Raw genomic sequence first — 20,451 nt, forward strand, 5'->3', positions numbered from 1 at the left:
TGGCACCAGAACCAGAGTGAGAGCAGCTGGCACCAGAACCAGAGTGAGAGCAGCTAGCAGCACAAACCCTTCTGTAAGAGAACCATTTGCACCTGTAAAACCAAGAAATCTGTCCCAAGGCAATTAGTGAACACAATATGCAAACTGTCCAAGAACAGAAGGATTTGGTGGACAGGCACAAAGAGCATTTACTGACCCACAAAGGCCATGTACTGACCCCCAAACTGGGTTTCAGTGTGTTGTTAACCAGTTAGGTTTAACACGGTGCCTTCTGATATTTCCTGTAGAAATGAGCTATGTGAATAAAGAACTGGCTATGTGAATAAAGACCTCAAATCCCAGCCAGTGCCACCCCTGCCATGGCAGGGACACCTCCCACTGTCCCAGGCTGCTCCAGCCCCAGTGTCCAGCCTGGCCTTGGGCACTGCCAGGGATCCAGGGGCACCACAGCTGCTCTGGGCACCTGTGCCAGGGCCTGCCCACCCTGCCAGGGAACAATTCCTCATTCCCAACAACAATTTATGCCAACAAAATGAGAATCCCTCCAACAGAAGCCCCTAGAAGTCCAGCCAGCTGAGGGCAGAGCCGTGTCCCAGCCCCTTTGGCAGCCCCCACAGCAGGGATGCAGGGATGCTGGGGGATCCTGTCCCAGCACGTTGCTGGCAGCAGGAGGCTCAGCCATCCACAGGAAAACTCACTCATGTTCCCAGAGAGGCTCCCCGGCAGGGGCCACACGCAGAGCAGCCAGCACGGAGTGAGCAGGACTGAAAGGACAAATTCCCAATTCCCAGTGCCTGCAGGCTGAAACTGCTGCTCTCGATGTCACCTTGTCAGAGCCACCACTCACTGCCACGTCCCCAGAGCACCCAGCACATCGAGTGTGCCAGCTCGTGGATCACAGCAAACATGTGGAGGAGAGCTGAAGTGAATGTCTGTATTTTAAATCTCAGTTATTCCAGCTAAATATTTTATACAGCTTGTTCCCTTATATTAGGAACCTCCTTATGCAAGAAATTTGCATGCACCAAAAATAAACGTTTACGGGCTATATCCATAACTTGTGTGATAATTCAAAATAGCAAATGCTGAATTGCTCTGAGGGTGCTGATGCAGATGCAGAGAGGAGGAATTTTGTCCCTCCAGCCTGTGAGAGAAACTCTAACAGCTTATCTGGAAGGAAATTAAATTAGCCAGATAATTGGACAGAGGAGCAATGGAAAAAAGCAAGTGCTGCTTTCAAGCAGCATCTGATGGCTGAGACAGAACTGAAGCAGCATCAGAGGCAGCCCCACACAGACAGCACTGAGCAGAACCCTCCAGTGCTGCCTTGGCTTTCTGTGGCAGGCTCAGAGACAGCAAGGGGGCCCAGGAGCTGCCTGGAGTCACCTGGGAGTCACTGCCCAAGACAAGGACAGGGCTGGCCCTGGCTCAGGCCAGCAGGGGACTGAAGGGGTTTGGAGCTGGGGCTTCACTGTCCCTGCACAGAAGAGTCAGGGATGGGCAGGAGAAATGACCCTGCAAGGCCAGGGAGGTTGGCAGTGAGCTCTGTGCACCCCCAGCCCTGGGCAGGAGAGGTTCTGCTCCCCTGGGTCCCTCCTGCTGCTGCTGCTCTGTGCCCCTGGCACTGAGCTCTGCCCTGCTGGGTGAGGGTGCCATGCCCCACTGAGGGAGGGGTGGGATAATGGGATGGGAGGGGATGGGATGGGCCGTGATCCCTGGCCTGGCTGGTGACAGCAGAGGGACAGCCACAGCTGCAGGCCCCTCTCCTGGTGCTCCTTCCCTGCTGACCAGGTGTCCACAGGTGATGGACACAGTCTGCAGTGGATGAAGGACCCAGCCATGAGCTGCTCCCTGTGCAGGAGGGTCCTGACACCTCCCACCCCTGCTGGGTCACCCAGAGATTTCAGTCAGGGCTTGGCTGGATTTCAGGCACAGCCAGAGGGAAGAGCTCCAGAAATCCCATTATCAGTGCTCAGAACTGTCTGACGTCTCTTGCTTGGCTTTCCTGTTTGTGATCATAGCTCTAAAATAAGTTACACATCACCAAAGGAGACAAACACAAAGTGCAGCAGGAGTGATGTACATCCTCCACTTCTATTATTACAATAATGGCTTTTCCCTCTCTCATGGGCTGAGCACTTGGCTTTTTTGAGCTAGAAATAATTCTTCATCTGTCACTTCTTCCAAAAAACAAAAAACAAAACAAAAAAAAAAAAAAAAAAAAGGAAAAAAAGAGCAAGCCTTCATTTCATTGCTCCCCCTCGCCACTGCACTGCTAAATTGACTGACACACAATCTTGGCATTTTCGGGAATTCAGAGCCAGACTCTGGCTGCTGTTGTAAATCATATTTCTCCACACTTATTGCATTTTATTCATTTTATACATGACCAGAGATTAGAGTTCAAATGAAACAGATTTTGCTATCCTTCTTATATTCCAAACGTCACTGGTCTAGAAATCTTTAATTTTACTCACTTCAGCTATTGAATAATTCAATGTAAAAGGAGAAAAACCCAACCCTGCCAGCCCCAGCTCGAGATTTTGAGGAAAATACCATGAGACCCCAGGGCTGTGCCTCTGCAGGGTGGGGGGCACTGCACAGGGCTGGGACTGGCACAGGGCTCCTCCTGGGGCACACCATGTCCCCAGGGACACACAATGTCCCCAAGGGCACACAATGTCACCAGGGACACACAGTGTCACCAAAGGCACACAATGTCCCCAAGAGGCACAAAATGTCCCCAGGGACACACAGTGTCCCCAGGGGCACACGGTGTCCCCACCAGCCCAGGTCTCTCCAAGCCCTGCAGTCACCAAGCTCTGCCAATGCCAAGCCCCGGGCCCAGTTCCAGAGAGGAGCTGTGGAAGGCTCTGAAGCATTCCATGAGATCGACCCCAACCTCGGCCATGCAGCACAGCAGGAAGTCCTGGCTGGGCCCTGACCTTCCCAGGAACATTCCAGGGTCAAACACTGCCTTTAGGGACAGAGCCCAGGCAGCCTACACACACACACACACACACACACACACACACTCCTGCCTCACCAAACATTGCACAGGGAACTCCAGGCAAAGCTCTCTCCCAGTTTTTCTTAAATTATTAAAGCATTCCAGAACAGAAAATAAACTCAGATCAAATTATTTTAAGACAAGTCCATTTACCTGAGATGGAGGAACGAGCACAAGGAGTGTCAGTGGAAGGATTTGATCATAAAGAGACAAACAGGCTGCAAAGTTAATGTGTGTGAGTAAACACACAGGTGGGCAAGGAAATGGGCAGCTCAGAAGGGGAGGGCCTTCAGAAATGGTCGTGTGTAATAAATCAGTTCTGGAGAATCTGCACGCTGAGAAACCACCCCGGGTTCTGGATTTCTGTCTGCAGTCACCCAGGATACATGGGGCTAAGAAATGGTCAGAAAATCCCAAAGAATGGAAAGGCATTTAAAAAACCCCCACCTTTAGATGCTGAACCTCCTGCTGCCCATGTGCTCAGGTAAACCTCTCTAACCAGCAGGTTCAGGAATTCAGTGTTCTTCCAGGAAGGCTCCATCAGAGCAGAGGAGGTGCTGGCATTTACTGCTCAAGACAGGAGGCCCTGGAGTTTGGGTTTCCCTGGAAATCCTGCAGCAGCTTTTAGGTTCCTGTGTGTTCCCACACTGGATGGAGGTGCCTTTCCCTGGAGTAAAGACCCCCAAGGTCTGGGGAAGAACATGTGCCAGGCCAAGGGGGGGATGGCTTCCCATGGCAGGGGCAGGGGTAGGGCCTGGGAGGAGGGGAGGAGCTGACTCTGGTATTCCAAACTCAGAGCTGGAAGCTCCAGGGATGGATGCACAGCTCCTGCAAGCCCCTGGAAGCTGCAGGGATGCACAGCCCCTGGAAGCTGCAGGGATGCACAGCAGGGATGCACAGCCCCTGGAAGCTGCAGGGATGCACAGCAGGGATCAGACCTTGCTGTGCCTCCCTCTGCACGGAGCCCTGAGGAAGCTGCAGGAAGCTGCAGGAGGAAGGCAGGCAGGAAGCACCTCGAGCACACGGCCTCCTCCTGTGAGGAGCAGCAGGATGGGAGCCAGCAGCAGGAGCTCCTGCAGCCCCGTGGGTGTGGGCAGGTGGGATCTGGGCTGGGGGAGGCACAGGGGGCTCCTGGCCAGGCCAGGCTCAGCCAGAGCAGCTCCTGGAGCAGCTCCTGGATGTGCCCAGGTTGCCAAGGCAATGGGAACTGTGAGTGCAGCTCTGCCTTGCCAGCACTGGGGAACACTGCCAGCATTATTCACAGCCTGGAGAGGAGAGGCACAGGTGCCCTGGTGCTTCTCTCCCCACTCAGGCTCTGTAACCAGCCTGGGGGCTGCAGTTTTGTTTCACTGCCCAGTAAATCACACAGCCACACATCAGGACAGCAAGCAGCCCTCTCACTTCAGGTGTTCCGGCCTTGCAAAATTAAATCCATAATCCAGAATAAATCAAACAAGTGCTGTTGAGAGTCCCCCAGTCACACAGAACAAGCTGATACTGAGAAACCAAAGCAAAAGGAGCAATAGAAGCCTCAGGGCAGCCTCACAAGAGGGGCTGAGCCAGGCCAGCAGGGCAAGGCAGCCCCAGCACAAAGATCCTCCTGCCCTGACTGGGCTGTACTGGGTGCACATCCCACTCAGGGATCCTGAGCCCTCCAGCTGCAGCCCTGCCAGGCCCACAAACCCCCAAATTCAGCTGCCATCCCTCAGTGTCACTGAGCTCTAACCCAGCCCCACAAACCCCAAATTCAGCTGCCATCCCTCAGTGTCTGTGAGCTCTGAGCCAGCCCACAAACCCCCAAATTCAGCTGCCATCCCTCAGTGTCACTGAGCTCTGACCCAGGCCCACAAACCCCCAAATTCAGCTGCCATCCCTCAGTGTCTGTGAGCTCTGAGCCAGCCCACAAACCCCAAATTCAGCTGCCATCCCTCAGTGTCACTGAGCTCGGACCCAGGCCCACAAACCCCCAAATTCAGCTGCCATCCCTCAGTGTCACTGAGCTCTGACCCAGCCCACAAACCCCCAAATTCAGCTGCCATCCCTCAGTGTCACTGAGCTCGGACCCAGGCCCACACTGGGAATCTGCTCCATGGATTTGCATACAAAGTAAGATCTAATTCTGCTTGCAGACCTTCAGGGGAATTTGAACTGCGAGGCAGTGCCAATGCAGGAGGGGGAGAAGGAAAGGATAATCCCACACTTATTACTTCTCTTTAAAGACCTTGGAGCACAGTACTGGCAGTAAAGAACATGACAAATATACATATATGAAGCAAGCTATTTTTTCAGTGACTTTTGAAATGCTAATGTAATTATTAGTTTAAGCAGAGCATTTAAAAATTGCTTTGGCTATTGAAAAAAACTCGTTATGGCAGGACATGTCCTCAGACCCCACCGGGCTGGGTATGGACTGAGGAATGTGCTGGGGCACCAAAGGCTGCAGCCAAGTACCCAGAGCTGTCAGCAATTCATTTATTCTCGTTATTAATTCATTTATTTATTTATTGGCATGCCCAGAGCAGCTGGGGCTGCCCCTGGATCCCTGGCAGTGCCCGAGGCCAGGCTGGACACTGGGGCTGGGACACCCTGGGCCAGTGGGAGGTGTCCCTGTCATGGCAGGGGTGGCACTGGGTGGGATTTAAGGTCCCTCTCAACCTCTTAAGGTGAAAGTGAGCAGGGAGTGTGGTTGGGCTGCTGAAAGAATGGAAGATTCCTGGGTAAGGCAGCAGAGCCTTTGCTCCTGACCAGCAATCATTGGGAGTTTAAACCCTGGCACAAGGAAAATGACTCCTTCTATTAAAGAATAGCAATTCAAACGTCAAAACAACAAAAAAAGAGTGTCAGACACAGCGTGTGGGCAGCAGCTCCAGCCCCGCACGGGCTGGACCCACACACGGCTGCTCAGATGCCCCTGCAAGGACCAAGAGCCCCAGAGCTCCCCCTGAAGCTGTGCCAGCAGCCAGCAGCATCTCCCTGAGTGAAAATGCCCTTTTGGAGGCTCTGTGCCACAGCCAGCTTTGTGCCAGCCCCTCTCCCCAGCCCTGCGCGGGCCCGAGGGGGCTCCCCCGGCCCCTCCGCATCGTTCATCCCACCGGAGAGCGCCGGGCTTGGGATGATCTCCGGGCACCCGAGGTGTTCCTCCTCCCCAGCACTCCTTCCGAGCGCTGCCAGCTTGCATTTAATTAACGCGCTGACTGGAGCCAGCCAATTCTTGTTGCTACTGATGTGTCACAATTAGAACAGCGTTGCCATGGCAACTGCCCGGAGCATCATCGCTCCTACCCCGGCTCTGCGCAATCCTCGGGCTGTGCCACGCAGATGGGCGGTTATTGTTATGCTAAACAGGCGATGGGTAATCCCACCAAATACAAGATCATTTAGGTGCTCATTTAAATGAGATTTAATTACAAAAAGTCTATCGTTTCAGGAGCTGCCAAATTCCAGCCGTTCCACGATCCCCCGTATCTCTGGGAGGCACCCGCGTGCATCAAGGCTAACCCAGAGCATCAGGGAAGCGCTTCTCTCTTAATTATCTAACGCTGCCTTTTCATTGCAGGAACAAAGCAAATCTGCAGCTCAGATCAGCCGCCGCGGTGACAATTCCAGCAACACCCGAACCTGAAAGGTGATCTCGTCCTGCACGATCCCACCGCAGCTCCCAGTGCTCATCCCCAGCTCCGAGTTAACTCTGAGATTCCCTCCCACACTCAGTCAGTCGGTCAGACCCCCCCGACACCACCGCAATTCACTGCGGGGCGTTCAGAGCATTCGGGGTGCTCAGACTGAGCTATCTGGGGGGAAAAACCCGAGTTTTACACCTAAACCAGCTCACACGTTTAACTCATCCCTGGCCTGACAGACGCTAAGGAGCCGCAGACACCAATGTGAGTCTGTAGCTGATTAATGAGTCTGAACAGGATAAAAAAGCAGAGCCTGGTTATTGGTGCCTTGAGCGCTGTGGAAGCTCCCCAGAGCCGTTTGGTGCCCTACTGCACGGCACAGCTGCAGCAGCTGCAGCCCCTCACCCCGATCCCTGCGGGACAGAGCCTCCAGGAGCCTGAGAACACAACAGGGATTGGGGACAAACGGGACCTGCTGCCAGTGCTGGGACAGAGAGACAGAGCTGGGCTGGGACAGAGAGCACCGAGCTGGGTTCTGCTCCAAGCCGAGCTGCTTTGCAGGGACCTGATTCGGTCAATGGTATTTTGGGACCTGACCCAGTCCCTGCTGTTGTGGGACCTGACCCAGTCCCTGCTGTTTTGGCACCTGACCCCGTCCCTGCTGTTTTGGCACCTGACCCCGTCCCTGCTGTTTTGGCACCTGACCCCGTCCCTGCTGTTTTGGAACCTGACCCCGTCCCTGCTGTTTTGGAACCTGACCCAGTCCCTGCTGTTTTGGGCATCACCTCCCAAGCCCGTGACCCCGGGCTGGGCTCCGGGCAGCCCCCGAGCCCCAGACCTGCTGGGCACATGGCTGGGCTGGGCTGTGCCCCAGGAAAGGCTGGCTCAGTCTGATCAGATCCAGCCCAGGCAGGGCTCAGTCCCTTCTGCACCACCGGGGACATCTGCAGGCCTGACCTCCCTTCCTTATCTCCAGTCCTTATCAGAGTTCATCTTCCAGTCAATAAAACCTGCTAAAACAACATTGATTCTCAAGTTCTGGAGAATCAAATCACTTGACTTCCTTGGTCCTCCAATTAAGGCACCAGAATAAATCTTAACTACTCCCTAATACCAGTTTTCACAAGACTTTCTCCAGCTCTAATCACATTTAAGCACCTTGGCTAAAGGAATTGATTTCCATTGCTTTTCCTTCCTGCTACCTAGGAGAGTCTGCTGAGCTTCCCCGTGCCTCTCCCCTCCAGCTCCCTGCTGAATTACTGCTGCCAGCTCGAGGTTCAGCAGGAGCTGCTCCACCACTAAAAAGAGCTATCTTGTCTCCAAATGATATTTAATTATCTCCATTAAACATTACAGGCTGCTCTGATGCTGGAGATGTAAATCAGAGGAACAAGAGGAGGATGAGAGCATATTGTTCCTCGCTTGTTTTGTCCTCCTACTCCCTCTCTTAAATAAGTGTCTCTAGAGGTAAGGCCAACGTGGAGCTTGTGAACACTCGAGTTATTCAATTTACAACACGCACATTGTTTTTCACTGGTGAAACCGTGAGACTCAGGGCCTGGGCAGGGCTAAGCCTCAGCCTTCCCTGCTGCGGCAGAGGCAGCTAAAGACTGAATGGATGGTGCTTAATGAGCAATTAACAGTGCAAGAAAAGCTGTTATTGCAGAAATATAAACACCCCCCAAATCACTTGGGACATGGTAGGGTTGGGACTCACATTTTTTGCTTTCGTCTACAAGAATTCACTGTTGTTTCTCTTTAACCTTCTGCCTCAAAGACAAAACATGAGGCAGTTTCTATGACTGAGCATGATGGTTTCTCTTTTTGTTATTATTACATGCCTGCTTAAGCCACTTCAAACAACAAATAAATCCTGCCAGTTGATATTTTTGCACCCATCTCTAACACACAGAGTCCTACCTTTAGCTCTGCATTGGACTGGCCTTGCTGGACTGGAGATGGTCCTTGCAGAGCAGCTCTGTTCTCCTCCTGCAAAGCCAGCTGTGTCCAGCTGTGTCCAGCTGTACTGTGCTCAAAGCAGCTGATGGTGTCAGAGCAGCTCTCCAGGTTCCACAGGGGCCCTGCTGTGTGGAGAGGAGATTCCCTTTCCAGTGCCCGTAGCTTGGGGTTTTTTACTCATTTTGGAGGGAAAGGCTGAAAGAGGGCAGGTTTAGATTGGATATCAGGAAGGAATTGTCCCCTTGCAGGGTGGGCAGGCCTGGCACAGGTGCCCAGAGCAGCTGGGGCTGCCCTGGATCCCTGGCAGTGCCAAAGGCCAGGCTGGACACTGGGGCTGGGAGCAGCCTGGGACAGTGGGAGGTGTCCCTGCCATGGCAGGGTGGCACTGGATGGGATTTAGTTCCCTTCCTACCCATTCCATGGATAGCTGACTCCAAGGCTGAATGCTCTCTTCACCCACAGTGGTTTTGGGCAGGAGGGTGCCCTGGCAGTGCCCCTGGGATATCACTCACTTTGTGACACCACGAACTCACTCCAAGCAAGACTTCCCCTGGCCCCTCCTGCTCCTCCCCTGGCAGTTTTCCTTTTGCCTTCCTTTTCTTCCTCTTTATTCTAAAACTAACAGGAGGGAACCTCCACTCCAGCCATGAGGGATGCTCCTTCTGCAGGGGCTGCTCCATCTGGGGCCCTTTGCTCTCATCACCCACTCACAGGAGGGACCAGAAGTGCTCAAGGACCAATTCCTGCTGCTGAAAGCCCTGATGAGAGCAAACCCTGACTCCAGCATCCACCTTCAGCAAGGAAATTGGGAACCATCTGCATAACTGCCGTTGTACTGAAGGGGCCCTCCAGGCTTTGCTGCTGATGAGCTCAGAATCAGCAGCCATTATTTCTGCCTCTAAACACAGATTGTGTTTGTACAACACAGGGACAGAGCCTGGCTGAGCTCTGCTCTCTCAGATCTGGCTGGGCTGGCTCTGTGTGCTCTGGATGCTCTGCAGGGTGATGAACCCACTCCAACAAAGCAGCAGCAAAGGGAGCTGGGGCTTTCTGCAGCAGAACTCACCCTGAGCTCCATCCCCCAGCCCCAGGAGAGCCCCCTGCCCTCTGGCTGAGCCTACAGTGGACAATCCTGCAGGGAGAGCCCCAGGGAGTGACCCACAGCACCCCCTGAGCCCCTGAAACGGGGCTCTGCTCAAACATGCAGCTGGAAGAGGCTCAGGGCTGCAGGGATGTGTCAGTGCCTCAGGGGAGCCCCCTCATCTTTGTGGTGCCCTTACCTTAACCCTGCATCCACAGGAAAAGCAAAATACTCATTGAAATCACAGAGTCACCCCTGGGATCACCAAATCCCCCCATGAGCCCAGCAGCAGCAGCACAATTCACCAGCACATCACCTCCTGAGGTGCCACTCTCACCCTGGCTCTGGGCCCCCACGGCTGGGCTCACCATGCCTGGGGAAATCCAGGGTCACAGATGGACACTGCCCACAGAACACAAACAAACTGACCCTCCCCTGCCCGGAGCTGCTTATTTTGGGATTGATTCCTTCCTAACTAACTTTGAGGAGCTGTTCTGTAACTCCACAGCCACGGCTCCCGTGGATGGCCACCCCGAGCCCAGCACTGCTCAGCCTTAGTCCCAAGCCAGGGCTTTGCAAGGCTGAGCTTTTCCCTTGGCTGCCTCAGCAATTCAGCAAAGTGGAGACCCCCAGGCCCTCCCAGGAGCACGGCAGGGTCTGTGCAAGGGAAATGATGCTGTCAGTCCAGTGGGTTTGACACTCAGAGATCTCACAAGGCAAGCAGAGAGGAAAGTTTCATCAGCACAGTAATTACTGCCCGGACTCCACAGCAATTATTTCCTGGTGGTGAGGGGCTGTCAGCTGGTGCTGCAGATAAGAACTGCTGATAGGGCTGCCAGGGCCTGGGCAGGGTCGGCTTTTCAGACACAAAACCCTCCTGGCAATGCTACATTTTCCAAAAAAAAAAAAGGAACAAAAAAAGTACGTGTCAACACTATGCATTAAACACCTACACGTTTTTTCCTTTTAAAATTGTGCTGCTTTTTAGCCAGAGGCAGTTAAGTGTGCACCAGAAATTCCACGGGAAAAAGAGACCTTCCTTCCCCACTTCTCCTTTGTGACAAAAAGGGTGTGCACAGGGCAGGGGCAGCTGGGACCTACCTGAAGCTGGTGCTGCTGAGAGCCACGGGCCAGTGCCTCTGCCACAGCCAGGCTCACAGGTGGAAAAGCTCCAAAATGTCCCCAAATCTGCTGCTCCAGTCCCACGGAGCCTGCCCACACCTGGGGCAGCTGCTGAATGGTCCCAATGGACACAGAGCAGCCTGGGGAGGAGCTGGTCCAGCTGCCAGGGTTGCCCCAGCACCATGGAGGGAGGCTCAGGCTGGACTTTGGGAAAAGTTCATCCCCAGAGGGTGCTGGCACTGCCCAGGGAATGGGCACAGCCCCAGAGCTCCAGGAGCCTTTGGACAGCGCTTCTGGGGTGCCAGGGTGGGATCTGGGGTGTCTGGGCAGGGCCAGGGGCTGGGCTGGGGGATCCCTGTGGGTCCCTTCCAGCTCAGGATATTCTGGGATTTCCACCTCTGTGATGCCCTCTCCTTTCCGGGTTCCATTTGTGTTCCTATCTTCCAAATAAATTCTGTTTTCTGTCTCCTCAGCACAGCTGGGAATGGAAAAGGCTGGAATTACCACAGCAAAGAGATCCCTCAGTGCCAAGATCAGACATCAAAGCAGCCACTCATAGGCTTCAAAGGGTTCCTGGTGACACAGCAGCCCCTGGGGACAGGGATGAAGTCACTTCTGCTTAACTGAGCCTGTGTCCCCCATGAGACAGCAGCAAACCAGCGTGGTCCTGCTGCTCCCTGGCACAGAGCTCTCCAAAACCCAAACATTTCACCCTGTGGGTTGGGGTTCATCCCAGCTCTGCCCTCCCTGCACAGCAAACCCAGCATGATCCTGCTGCTCCCTGGCACAGAGAGCTCTCCAAAACCCAAACATTTCACCCCGTGGGCTGGGGGTTCATCCCCAACTCTGCCCTCCCTGCACAGCAAACCCAGCGTGGTCCTGGCTGCTCCCTGGCACAGAGAGCTCTGCAATAACCAAACATTTCACCCCGTGGGCTGGGGGTTCATCCCCAGCTCTGCCCTCCCTGCACAGCAAACCCAGCATGGTCCTGGCTGCTCCTGGCACAGAGAGCTCTCCAAAACCCAAACATTTCACCCCGTGGGCTGGGGGTTCATCCCCAACTCTGCCCTCCCTGCACAGCTCTGTGCCTGCTCTCCCTGCTCTGCTGGTGGCACTGCTGGCTGGGGGAGCCCCCCCGCCAGGTAATTATGTGGAACACGATTGTGGCCTTGGGCTCCTCCTGCTCAGTGTTTGCAATTAGGTTTTACTACAAAAGTACATATTAACATTAAAGGAGCATTACAATGCAGCAAATGTGATAAAGCAGAGCCACGTTACCTGCACCTTCTGCCTCTGTTCTCCCAAGAATCATAATCACCGTTAATTTATGGTCTTCTGAGGAGCATCTAATTACTGCAATCAGCCCTTATTCCACTCTGAGCGTGCACGTGTGCTCTTCCCTGCCTTTCAATGCCTGCCCTGGCTGCAGACAGTCACAGACCTGCATCCCCAGTGGCCCTGCTGAGCCCGGGCAGTGCCTGGGGGGAATTCTCTGCCAGGACCCAGCAGAGGCAGGAGTCCCCTCCCAGAGAGCCCTGGCAGGGAATCCAGCACTCTGGAGAACCTTGCTATTCCCAAATGTCTTTGCTTTTTCAGGACCCCACGTGAGGAGCAGAGGCTCCTTCCCCATCCCTGGCACGCCCAGCTGCAGTGCCAACTCCAGAACCTGTCCCAGACTCCAGTGCCAGATCCCCCCTTCTCTCCTCTGCACCTGAGGAGTGTGAGCTGGGGGACACCCACAATCCCAGGTCCCCAAGTTCAGGCACCAAGGTTCCCTTGCCATTTTTCTTTCCCTTTTCCAGTCTTGGTGCCAGAGCTCCTGGTGACTCCTGAGGGACCCTGAACACTGGGAACCAGCCCAGCCAGGAATATTCTGTATTTCCTGGGGTGTTCTCTCCTCCAGGAGCCTCAGAGGCCATAGCCCAGCCCTAGCCAGAGGGTGCTGGGTCTGCTCAGGGAACAAAGCTCCCCCCAGAGCACCAGGGAGAGGAAAACAGGAGAACAGAGATCAACAGCTCCAGAGCCTGGATTCCTGCAGCACTTCAGCCACACAGGTGGAAATCCTGAGCTCCTGCTAAGGTTAAACCACTGGCAGCAGTGACACCTTAAAAACCTCTTGGTCTGGCTGGGGTGTGACTGCTCACAGCCCCCTTGCCATGGGGGAGCAGTAAATGCAGGAGGTAATCAAGGAAATCTCACAGAGAACTTTGCCCGGGAGCTGTGCTTGGAATTTTTGTTCAGTTCTGCAGAAATTAGAACTGAAACCCTACAGACACTCAAAGGTTTTCACAAGGGTTTTTATACACTTTTCAGCAGTGTTGTTACATAACCTCATAAAAACCAAGGCCAGGATCACCTTTGTAGTGAAGGCCATTGGCTTTCCAAAAATTGCACTGAGTATTTCGCTCTTGGGTTTCAGAGAACACCTAATTTCTCCTCAATTAAAAGGTGGAACTCCAGTACTCCACAGAAGTGGATTTTCTTGAAAAGCCTGTGCTTTGGGGCTCTCCAGAGCTCGTGGCTCCAGCCTGGAGGTCTGAGCTGCCTTGAGCTGAAGCTGCTCTTCAGTTCAGGCTTGACTCAGGACAGCTCCAATGCCAGATCCCCAAACTCCAGGCTGCTCTCAGGGATACACTCCAGGCTGGATGGAATGAAGAACTGCAGCATCTGAACATGCAGATAATAAAGTGAAGGGTGAAGTGAAAGTGCATCAATGAGAAATTCCTGGTGTCAGAATCCTCCTTTAAACAAAAATGATAAAAAAATTGAAACAAAAGCTGCAATGCACAAAAGCTGTCCCTGGGAGAGCCCCAGATCGTGGCAGACCCAGGCACATTCCCTTGGAGCCTCAAAGCCTGGGTTCCTCCACCATCCCACAGTGTGAAACTCCAACAAATGTTGCATTAAATTCCTCATACCTCCCAAATCCACACATGTAGAGTTGCTATAGCAACTGTCAGCCCAAGCCTTCCCAAGGGAGAAAATAAAAGTGTGTCCTACCTGGCTAATTGCTATTTGTGTTACAGAGAATTGAAGGGTAACTTAGTTCCACCAAAAAATAGCACAGAGACTGAAGTGCTCCTGTGCTAATGTGACATTATTTAATCTGAACAAGGACCCATTTTGCATGTGTCTTCAAATTATAGTATTTATGGAACACTCAACACAATAAGTAAAAGTGTTGCTGCCAAATATGCCTGACTTGCCCTGCTTATTGATTTGAATAAAAGGGGCACTGAAAAAAACCCAGAGAAACAAGAAGGAAGGTGGAAGAGCTGATGGGATTAGGCACTTCAAATTTCATTACAAAACTACAAACCCCCCAAAAAACCCCAACAGTTTACAACTGAAAGTTCATGCAGAAATCAGCTGATGGAAGGTGTCAGCTCTTTTCCCTATTTCAGCTTTTCCCTGTTTCTCATCGCTGCAGGAAGAACAAAGCTCCCAGGCAGGACAACCACACCGGCTGAACAATGGTCACCCCTCACTCAGAGGCACAATTGGAACTTTTTAACTTGAAAAAAGCCCTGGAGATCATTCAAGAGAAGAACCCCACTGGCAGGATGCATTTCAGCACGCTGACAGCTCTCACTGGCTTGTGAACATCCAGCAATGTATTTGTTTAATCTCAGCACAATTACTAAATAAAAGCAATCAGAGCTCTGAGGCAGCAGAACCTCTCTGAAACATGAAAACATAACAATGACAGCTCTGTCTCCATAGCCCAATGACACAATCTGAGAAAATGAGATTATGGGGGAATATTCAGCTTCCCTGGGCACCCTGTGCATCCCCACCCTCACAGGGTGGAATTCCTTCCAGGTATCCAGTCTAAATCTCCCCTCCTTCAGCTAAAAGCCACAGTGGCTTTCCATCAAACACACTCTAAAGGAAGGACCTTTCTGAGCAGGGGCAGCACAAACCCTATCCCAGAGCTGCTCCACCAAGCTGACACAGCATTTTCAGGATACACAATGCATCCAGGATAACCCAGCCCCAGAGCTGCACAGTGCCCAGGCAGGGAGAGCAGGGCACACAATCCAGGATAACCCAGCCCCAGAGCTGCACAGTGCCCAGGCAGGGAGCAGGGCACACAATCCAGGATAACCCAGCCCCAGAGCTGCACAGTGCCCAGGCAGGGAGAGCAGGGCACACAATCCGGATAACCCGCCCCAGAGCTGCACAGTGCCAGGCAGGGAGCAGGGACAAATCCATCCAGGATAACCAGCCCAGGCTGCACAGTGCCCAGGCAGGGAGAGCAGGGCACACAATTCAGGATAACAGAGCCCCAGAGTGCACAGTGCCCAGGCAGGGAGCAGGGCACAAATCCAGGATAACCCAGCCCCAGAGCTGCACAGTGCCCAGGCAGGGAGAGCAGGGCACACAATCCAGGATAACCCAGCCCCAGAGCTGCACAGTGCCCAGGCAGGGAGAGCAGGGCACACAATCCAGGATAACCCAGCCCCAGAGCTGCACAGTGCCCAGGCAGGGAGAGCAGGACACACAATCCATCCAGGATAACCCAGCCCCAGAGCTGCACAGTGCCCAGGCAGGGAGAGCAGGGCACACAATCCAGGATAACCCAGCCCCAGAGCTGCACAGTGCCCAGGCAGGGGAGAGGGCACAAATCCAGGATACAGAGCCCCAGAGCTGCACAGTGCCCAGGCAGGGAGAGCAGGGCACACAATCCAGGATAACCCAGCCCAGAGCTGCACAGTGCCCAGGCAGGGAGAGCAGGGCACACAATGCTCCAGGATAACCAGCCCCAGAGCTGCACAGTGCCAGCAGGGAGCAGGGCACACAATCCAGGATAACCCAGCCCCAGAGTGCACAGTGCCCAGGCGGGAGAGCAGGGCACACAATCCATCCAGGATAACCCAGCCCCAGAGCTGCACAGTGCCCAGGCAGGGAGCAGGGCACACAATCCATCCAGGATAACCCAGCCCCAGAGCTGCACAGTGCCCAGGCAGGGAGAGCAGGGCACACAATCCATCCAGGATAACCCAGCCCCAGAGCTGCACAGTGCCCAGGCAGGGAGAGCAGGACACACAATCCAGGATAACCCAGCCCCAGAGCTGCACAGTGCCCAGGCAGGGAGAGCAGGGCACACAATCCAGGATAACAGAGCCCCAGAGCTGCACAGTGCCCAGGCAGGGAGCAGGGCACACAATCCAGGATAACCCAGCCCCAGAGCTGCACAGTGCCCAGGCAGGGAGAGCAGGGCACACAATCCAGGATAACAGAGCCCCAGAGCTGCACAGTGCCCAGGCAGGGAGAGCAGGGCACACAATCCAGGATAACCCAGCCCCAGAGCTGCACAGTGCCCAGGCAGGGAGCAGGGCACACAATCCATCCAGGATAACCCAGCCCCAGAGCTGCACAGTGCCCAGGCAGGGAGAGCAGGGCACACAATCCATCCAGGATAACCCAGCCCCAGAGCTGCACAGTGCCCAGGCAGGCCCTGGGAGCTCTGTGTCCCAGCCATGGAACCCCAGGGGTGCTGCACAGTGGGAAGGAGGAGCACATCCCACATCCCTGGGATCCACGTGCTGCATCACCAATCAAAGCCCATAAATCACAACCAGCCATGCCTTCTCTCCATCTCTGATGTGGACAAAGAAACAGGGTGAGTGAACTCAAGCTGTTCAAACATCTGAAATCGGCTTTTACCAGGTGCCACCTCCATGTGCCTCATGGCTCATCTCCATCCTGGAGAAACTCAGATTTCTGGCCTTCCTCCACCTGCTGCAGCAGCTCCTGCTTGAATCATTCACCTTTTATGAATTACCTGCAGCACTTTGCTCAGGGTTCGGTTTTTTGTTGTTGGAGGTGTTATTCTCTACCCTGAACAAGGCAGGTGTTTACAATATGCCTTCCACCCAACAACATTATGCTTGTATTTATCGATAGAGTAAAATAAATCCATCCCCTGGAACCCCAGTGTTATATATAACCCCATTCCTCAGCTGAAGAGATCGTGCTGCATGAGATTTTTCAGCAGGTGCAATTTCCATTTCAGCAGACGTGCGTGGCCAAGCTAAGGCACAATATTTTCCAGAGGAAATATCTGACAGGAAATCAGTGGCACGCACCAAAAAGCACAATCCCTGCACCCCCACCCAAAAGGAGAGCCAGAAAAGGAGGAAAAGCAGCAAAGCTCCTGCAGCACAGCCCTGGGCAGGGCAGGAGGGGAAAGCCCCAGGAGCAGGGGCTGGGCACTGAGCTCTGGTCCCACAGCCCAGGAGCTGCACAGCCCTGCAGGGACACAGGGACAGGGACAGAAGCTGGGCTGGGGTGGAAGGGTAGAACAGACTGACAGCAATTCACGACAGCCCAGTAAAGCCACTGCTCTCTAAATACTGGGCTTGGTGGTGTTTACCAAATCCCTCTGAAATGACAGCTTCTCTCCAGGGAGAAGCCAAGGTGAATCTCCATCATGGAGCATCAGCTGGAGCCACTGGGCTCAGCCCCTGGAGCTCAGGACAGGCCCTTTACATCGTGGTGTAAATGTGTCCTGGGGCTGTTCTGTGAGCAGAGCACTCCTCAGACTCCACACTGCCCTCAGGCCCAGAGGCACAGGAGCCCACCTGAGTATTTTTTTGACAGTTCTCTTGCTTACATCTTGTAATCAAAACGATTTAGTTAGGAGATGCCTCTTTGTGGGTGATATGACAGCTAATTCCCACTTATCCTACTGTAAAGAAACAATTGAAACAGATGCAACAATAAAACTAATGGCTAACGTGATTGCTATTGATCATTTGCCAGTTTTTAAATGGATGGCCCACGAGCTAAACGGGGAAGGAAAACAGTGCCACAGATTGCCCAGAGTCAGGAACGAGCTGCCTGGAGAGCTCAGCTGGAAATCCACAGGAAGCTGAGCACCAGCACACGGCTGCAACCGCAGTGGATCCTGGGCACGCTCACCTACCTTTTCTGCTGACTGGGCAGTGCCAAAAAATATTGGAATGAAGGCAAGCCATACTATACAGGTAGTGTACATAGTGAATCCAATGGGTTTGGCTTCATTAAAATTCTCTGGGACCCCCCGAGTCTTGATGGCATACACAGTGCACGTCACCATGAGCAGAATGCTATAACCCAAGGAACAAATGATTTGTAGATCCGTAATGTCACACTTGAGCACTCCTCTGGCCTGCTCGGGGTTCATAGTTTTCTGCTCATCGTAATCCACGATGATGTTGGGCGGGTCGACCGCAAACCAGATGAAGACCCCGAGCAGCTGGACGGAGATGAGGCTGGAGGCGATGGCCAGCTGCGAGGTGGGGCTGATCAGCCGCGGCGCCGTCACCGACTTCTTGCCCTGCTCGAAGATGCGGTAGATGCGGTTGGTCTTGGTGAGCAGCGCCGCGTAGCTGATGCACATGCCCAGCCCCAGGAAGATCCTGCGGAAGGAGCAGACGGCCACGTCGGGCTTGGCGATCATCAGGAAGGTGATGATGTAGCACAGGAAGATGCCCGTCAGCAGCACGTAGCTGAGCTCGCGGCCCGAGGCGCGCACGATCGGCGTGTCGTTGTAGCGGATGAAGGTGGCCACCACAAAGATGGTGGCCACGATGCCCAGCATGGCCAGGAAGACAGGGATGACGGCCCAGGGCGAGTGCCACTCCAGCTTGATGATGGGGATGGAGCGGCAGCCGGTGCGGTTCTCGTTGGGCCGCTCGTTGTAGGAGCACAGCAGGCAGGTGACCTCGTCGGCCTGGTACTGGTAGCCGTCACACAGCTCGCAGTGCCAGCAGCACGGCATGCCCTTCACCATCTTCTTCCTCTCGCCCGGCCGGCACGGCTGGCTGCACACCGAGGGGGGCACGGCACGCACGCCCCCGCCCCACTGCATCTCCTCGATCTGTGGGACAGGGACAAACAGGCTCGGGGTTAGGCCTGGCTTAGGGCTGGCTGCACACCGAGGGGGGCACGGCACACACACTCCCTACCCACTGCAAAAAGGCTCAGGGTTAAGGCTGGCAGCCACAGACATCAGCTGGGGAGGAAGGGAGGGGACTCAGGGCAGCCCCAACACACAAACCCCAAGTGGATAAAGTTCCCATGGGCAGAGCCCCAGAACCACACCCTGGTGCCTCTGTGTGAGCCCTAACTGTGCTCACTGCCTCCATTTCTCATTTCTGTTTCTTGTTAAATCTGATGGAATGACATCCAAGCCCAGATAAAACACATGAGAATTATTATTATTAACAACACTGCAAACCTTGAGGGAAGGCAGGACTTGCATTTGCAAGGCTGCTTCCCACAAACCTTGGGGCTTCTTACCGAGACAGAGCAGAGATCTCCCCTCCTGGAGCTGCTCCTGACCAGGGGAGGGTGTGAAATGAGGTGGGAATGTCTTTCTATAGGGCACGGGATTAGTGACAATGGGGGAAGGTCTGCTACAGGAGCCAAGTGAGAAATATGAAGGACAAATAAAATGATCATGACTGAAAAACGCAATAATTAGATAATATTTCATTTCAAAGTCGCACTCAGCTTTTGAAATACCACGTGTGCTTCTGGGAATGCAAATGATAAATGATTACATTAAATACATGGAAAGTCTCACTTACTCTGCAGTCTGGAGAGTCCTGAACTCCAAGGTAGGCAGCAAAGGCTCCCAAGTACTGTGGAAAACTGGACTCACAAATCATTTCAAACCATGCCAGACTGAAGCCACTCTCCAGCCTCCAGGAACAAGGAAGGTTTAGACTGGAGCCCCAGGGAAACTGTCCAGCCTGGAAGCCTGGGAAGGCCCTGGCATTCCTGCACCATTCCCAGCCCAGCAGCACCTCAGTGGCTCCAGCAGCTGCTCTGTGTGTGTGTGTGTCCTTTCCAAACTCAAAACCTGATCCCCTGGATAGATGTGAATAAGTGTCATTAAAAACAACATTTCAGCTATTTCTCCTTAGGCCACTTGAACGCTGACAAGCTCCATGATTTTCCCTACAAGCAGTCAAGGCTCTCAGATGAGTTTCTTCAATCAGCTGCCTTAATTATTCATACAGACAGGAAGACTTGGATGGGCAAGTCTTAAACTGAAGGATTAAGTTGCACTTTCCTAATTTAAACCAAAATAAATCCTGTATCATCTTCATTTTATATTTGTGAAAACACAACCCCTGCAGTCACACTCTGCTCACACACTGGAGTACCAAGAGTCTTTCTGTGAATGCTGTAAAAATAATCCCTCAGTGAGAGATAGTCTAGAGGTCTGCCACTGCCTGGGAAACTTCATTAACCTTCAGTGTTCTGGGGAAGAGAAAAGATCCCTGAACTGTGCAGCTTGCAGGAGGCAAAGGAGTGCTGCTGCTAAAGGGAACACAAAGGCTCATTAAAATCAACCTGACTCATCTGGGGATCCTGACCCAGTCTGCAGCAGGGAAATGATTTCCACCCATTTTCCACGTGGAATATCTTCATTACCACGGACTGATGAACGTGCTCTCATAGCCCTGCTTCCCTTGGGGGCACAAAAGGATGGATTTCCATATTCTCAGCCCCATTCCATGGCACTGCTGCACCTGGGACAGCCCAAAGGTACTTCACCCTGCACAGATGCTCTGTGGAAGGAGATAAGAGAGGACCAGGCAGAATGGAGGAAAGTCCTTTTCCTGGCCTGCTGGGATGGCACCACAACAGCTCCAGCACTG

The 20,451-nt window shown here is 53.5% G+C and overlaps 1 protein-coding gene across 1 annotated transcript in view; it reads right to left on the reverse strand.

Moving 5' to 3' along the window:
- The window catches only part of GRM7 (glutamate metabotropic receptor 7), a 176,956-nt gene that overhangs the window by 22,618 nt on the left and 133,887 nt on the right, over window positions 1-20,451 (reverse strand). Inside the window, exon 8 of the mRNA XM_050979261.1 lies at window positions 17,724-18,659. Within this exon, the coding sequence (XP_050835218.1) occupies window positions 17,724-18,659 (936 nt within the window). The remainder of the gene's footprint in view (window positions 1-17,723; window positions 18,660-20,451) is intronic.

This window comes from Serinus canaria, chromosome 12 (genome assembly GCF_022539315.1).
Source record: "Serinus canaria isolate serCan28SL12 chromosome 12, serCan2020, whole genome shotgun sequence".
Lineage (NCBI taxonomy): Eukaryota > Metazoa > Chordata > Aves > Passeriformes > Fringillidae > Serinus > Serinus canaria.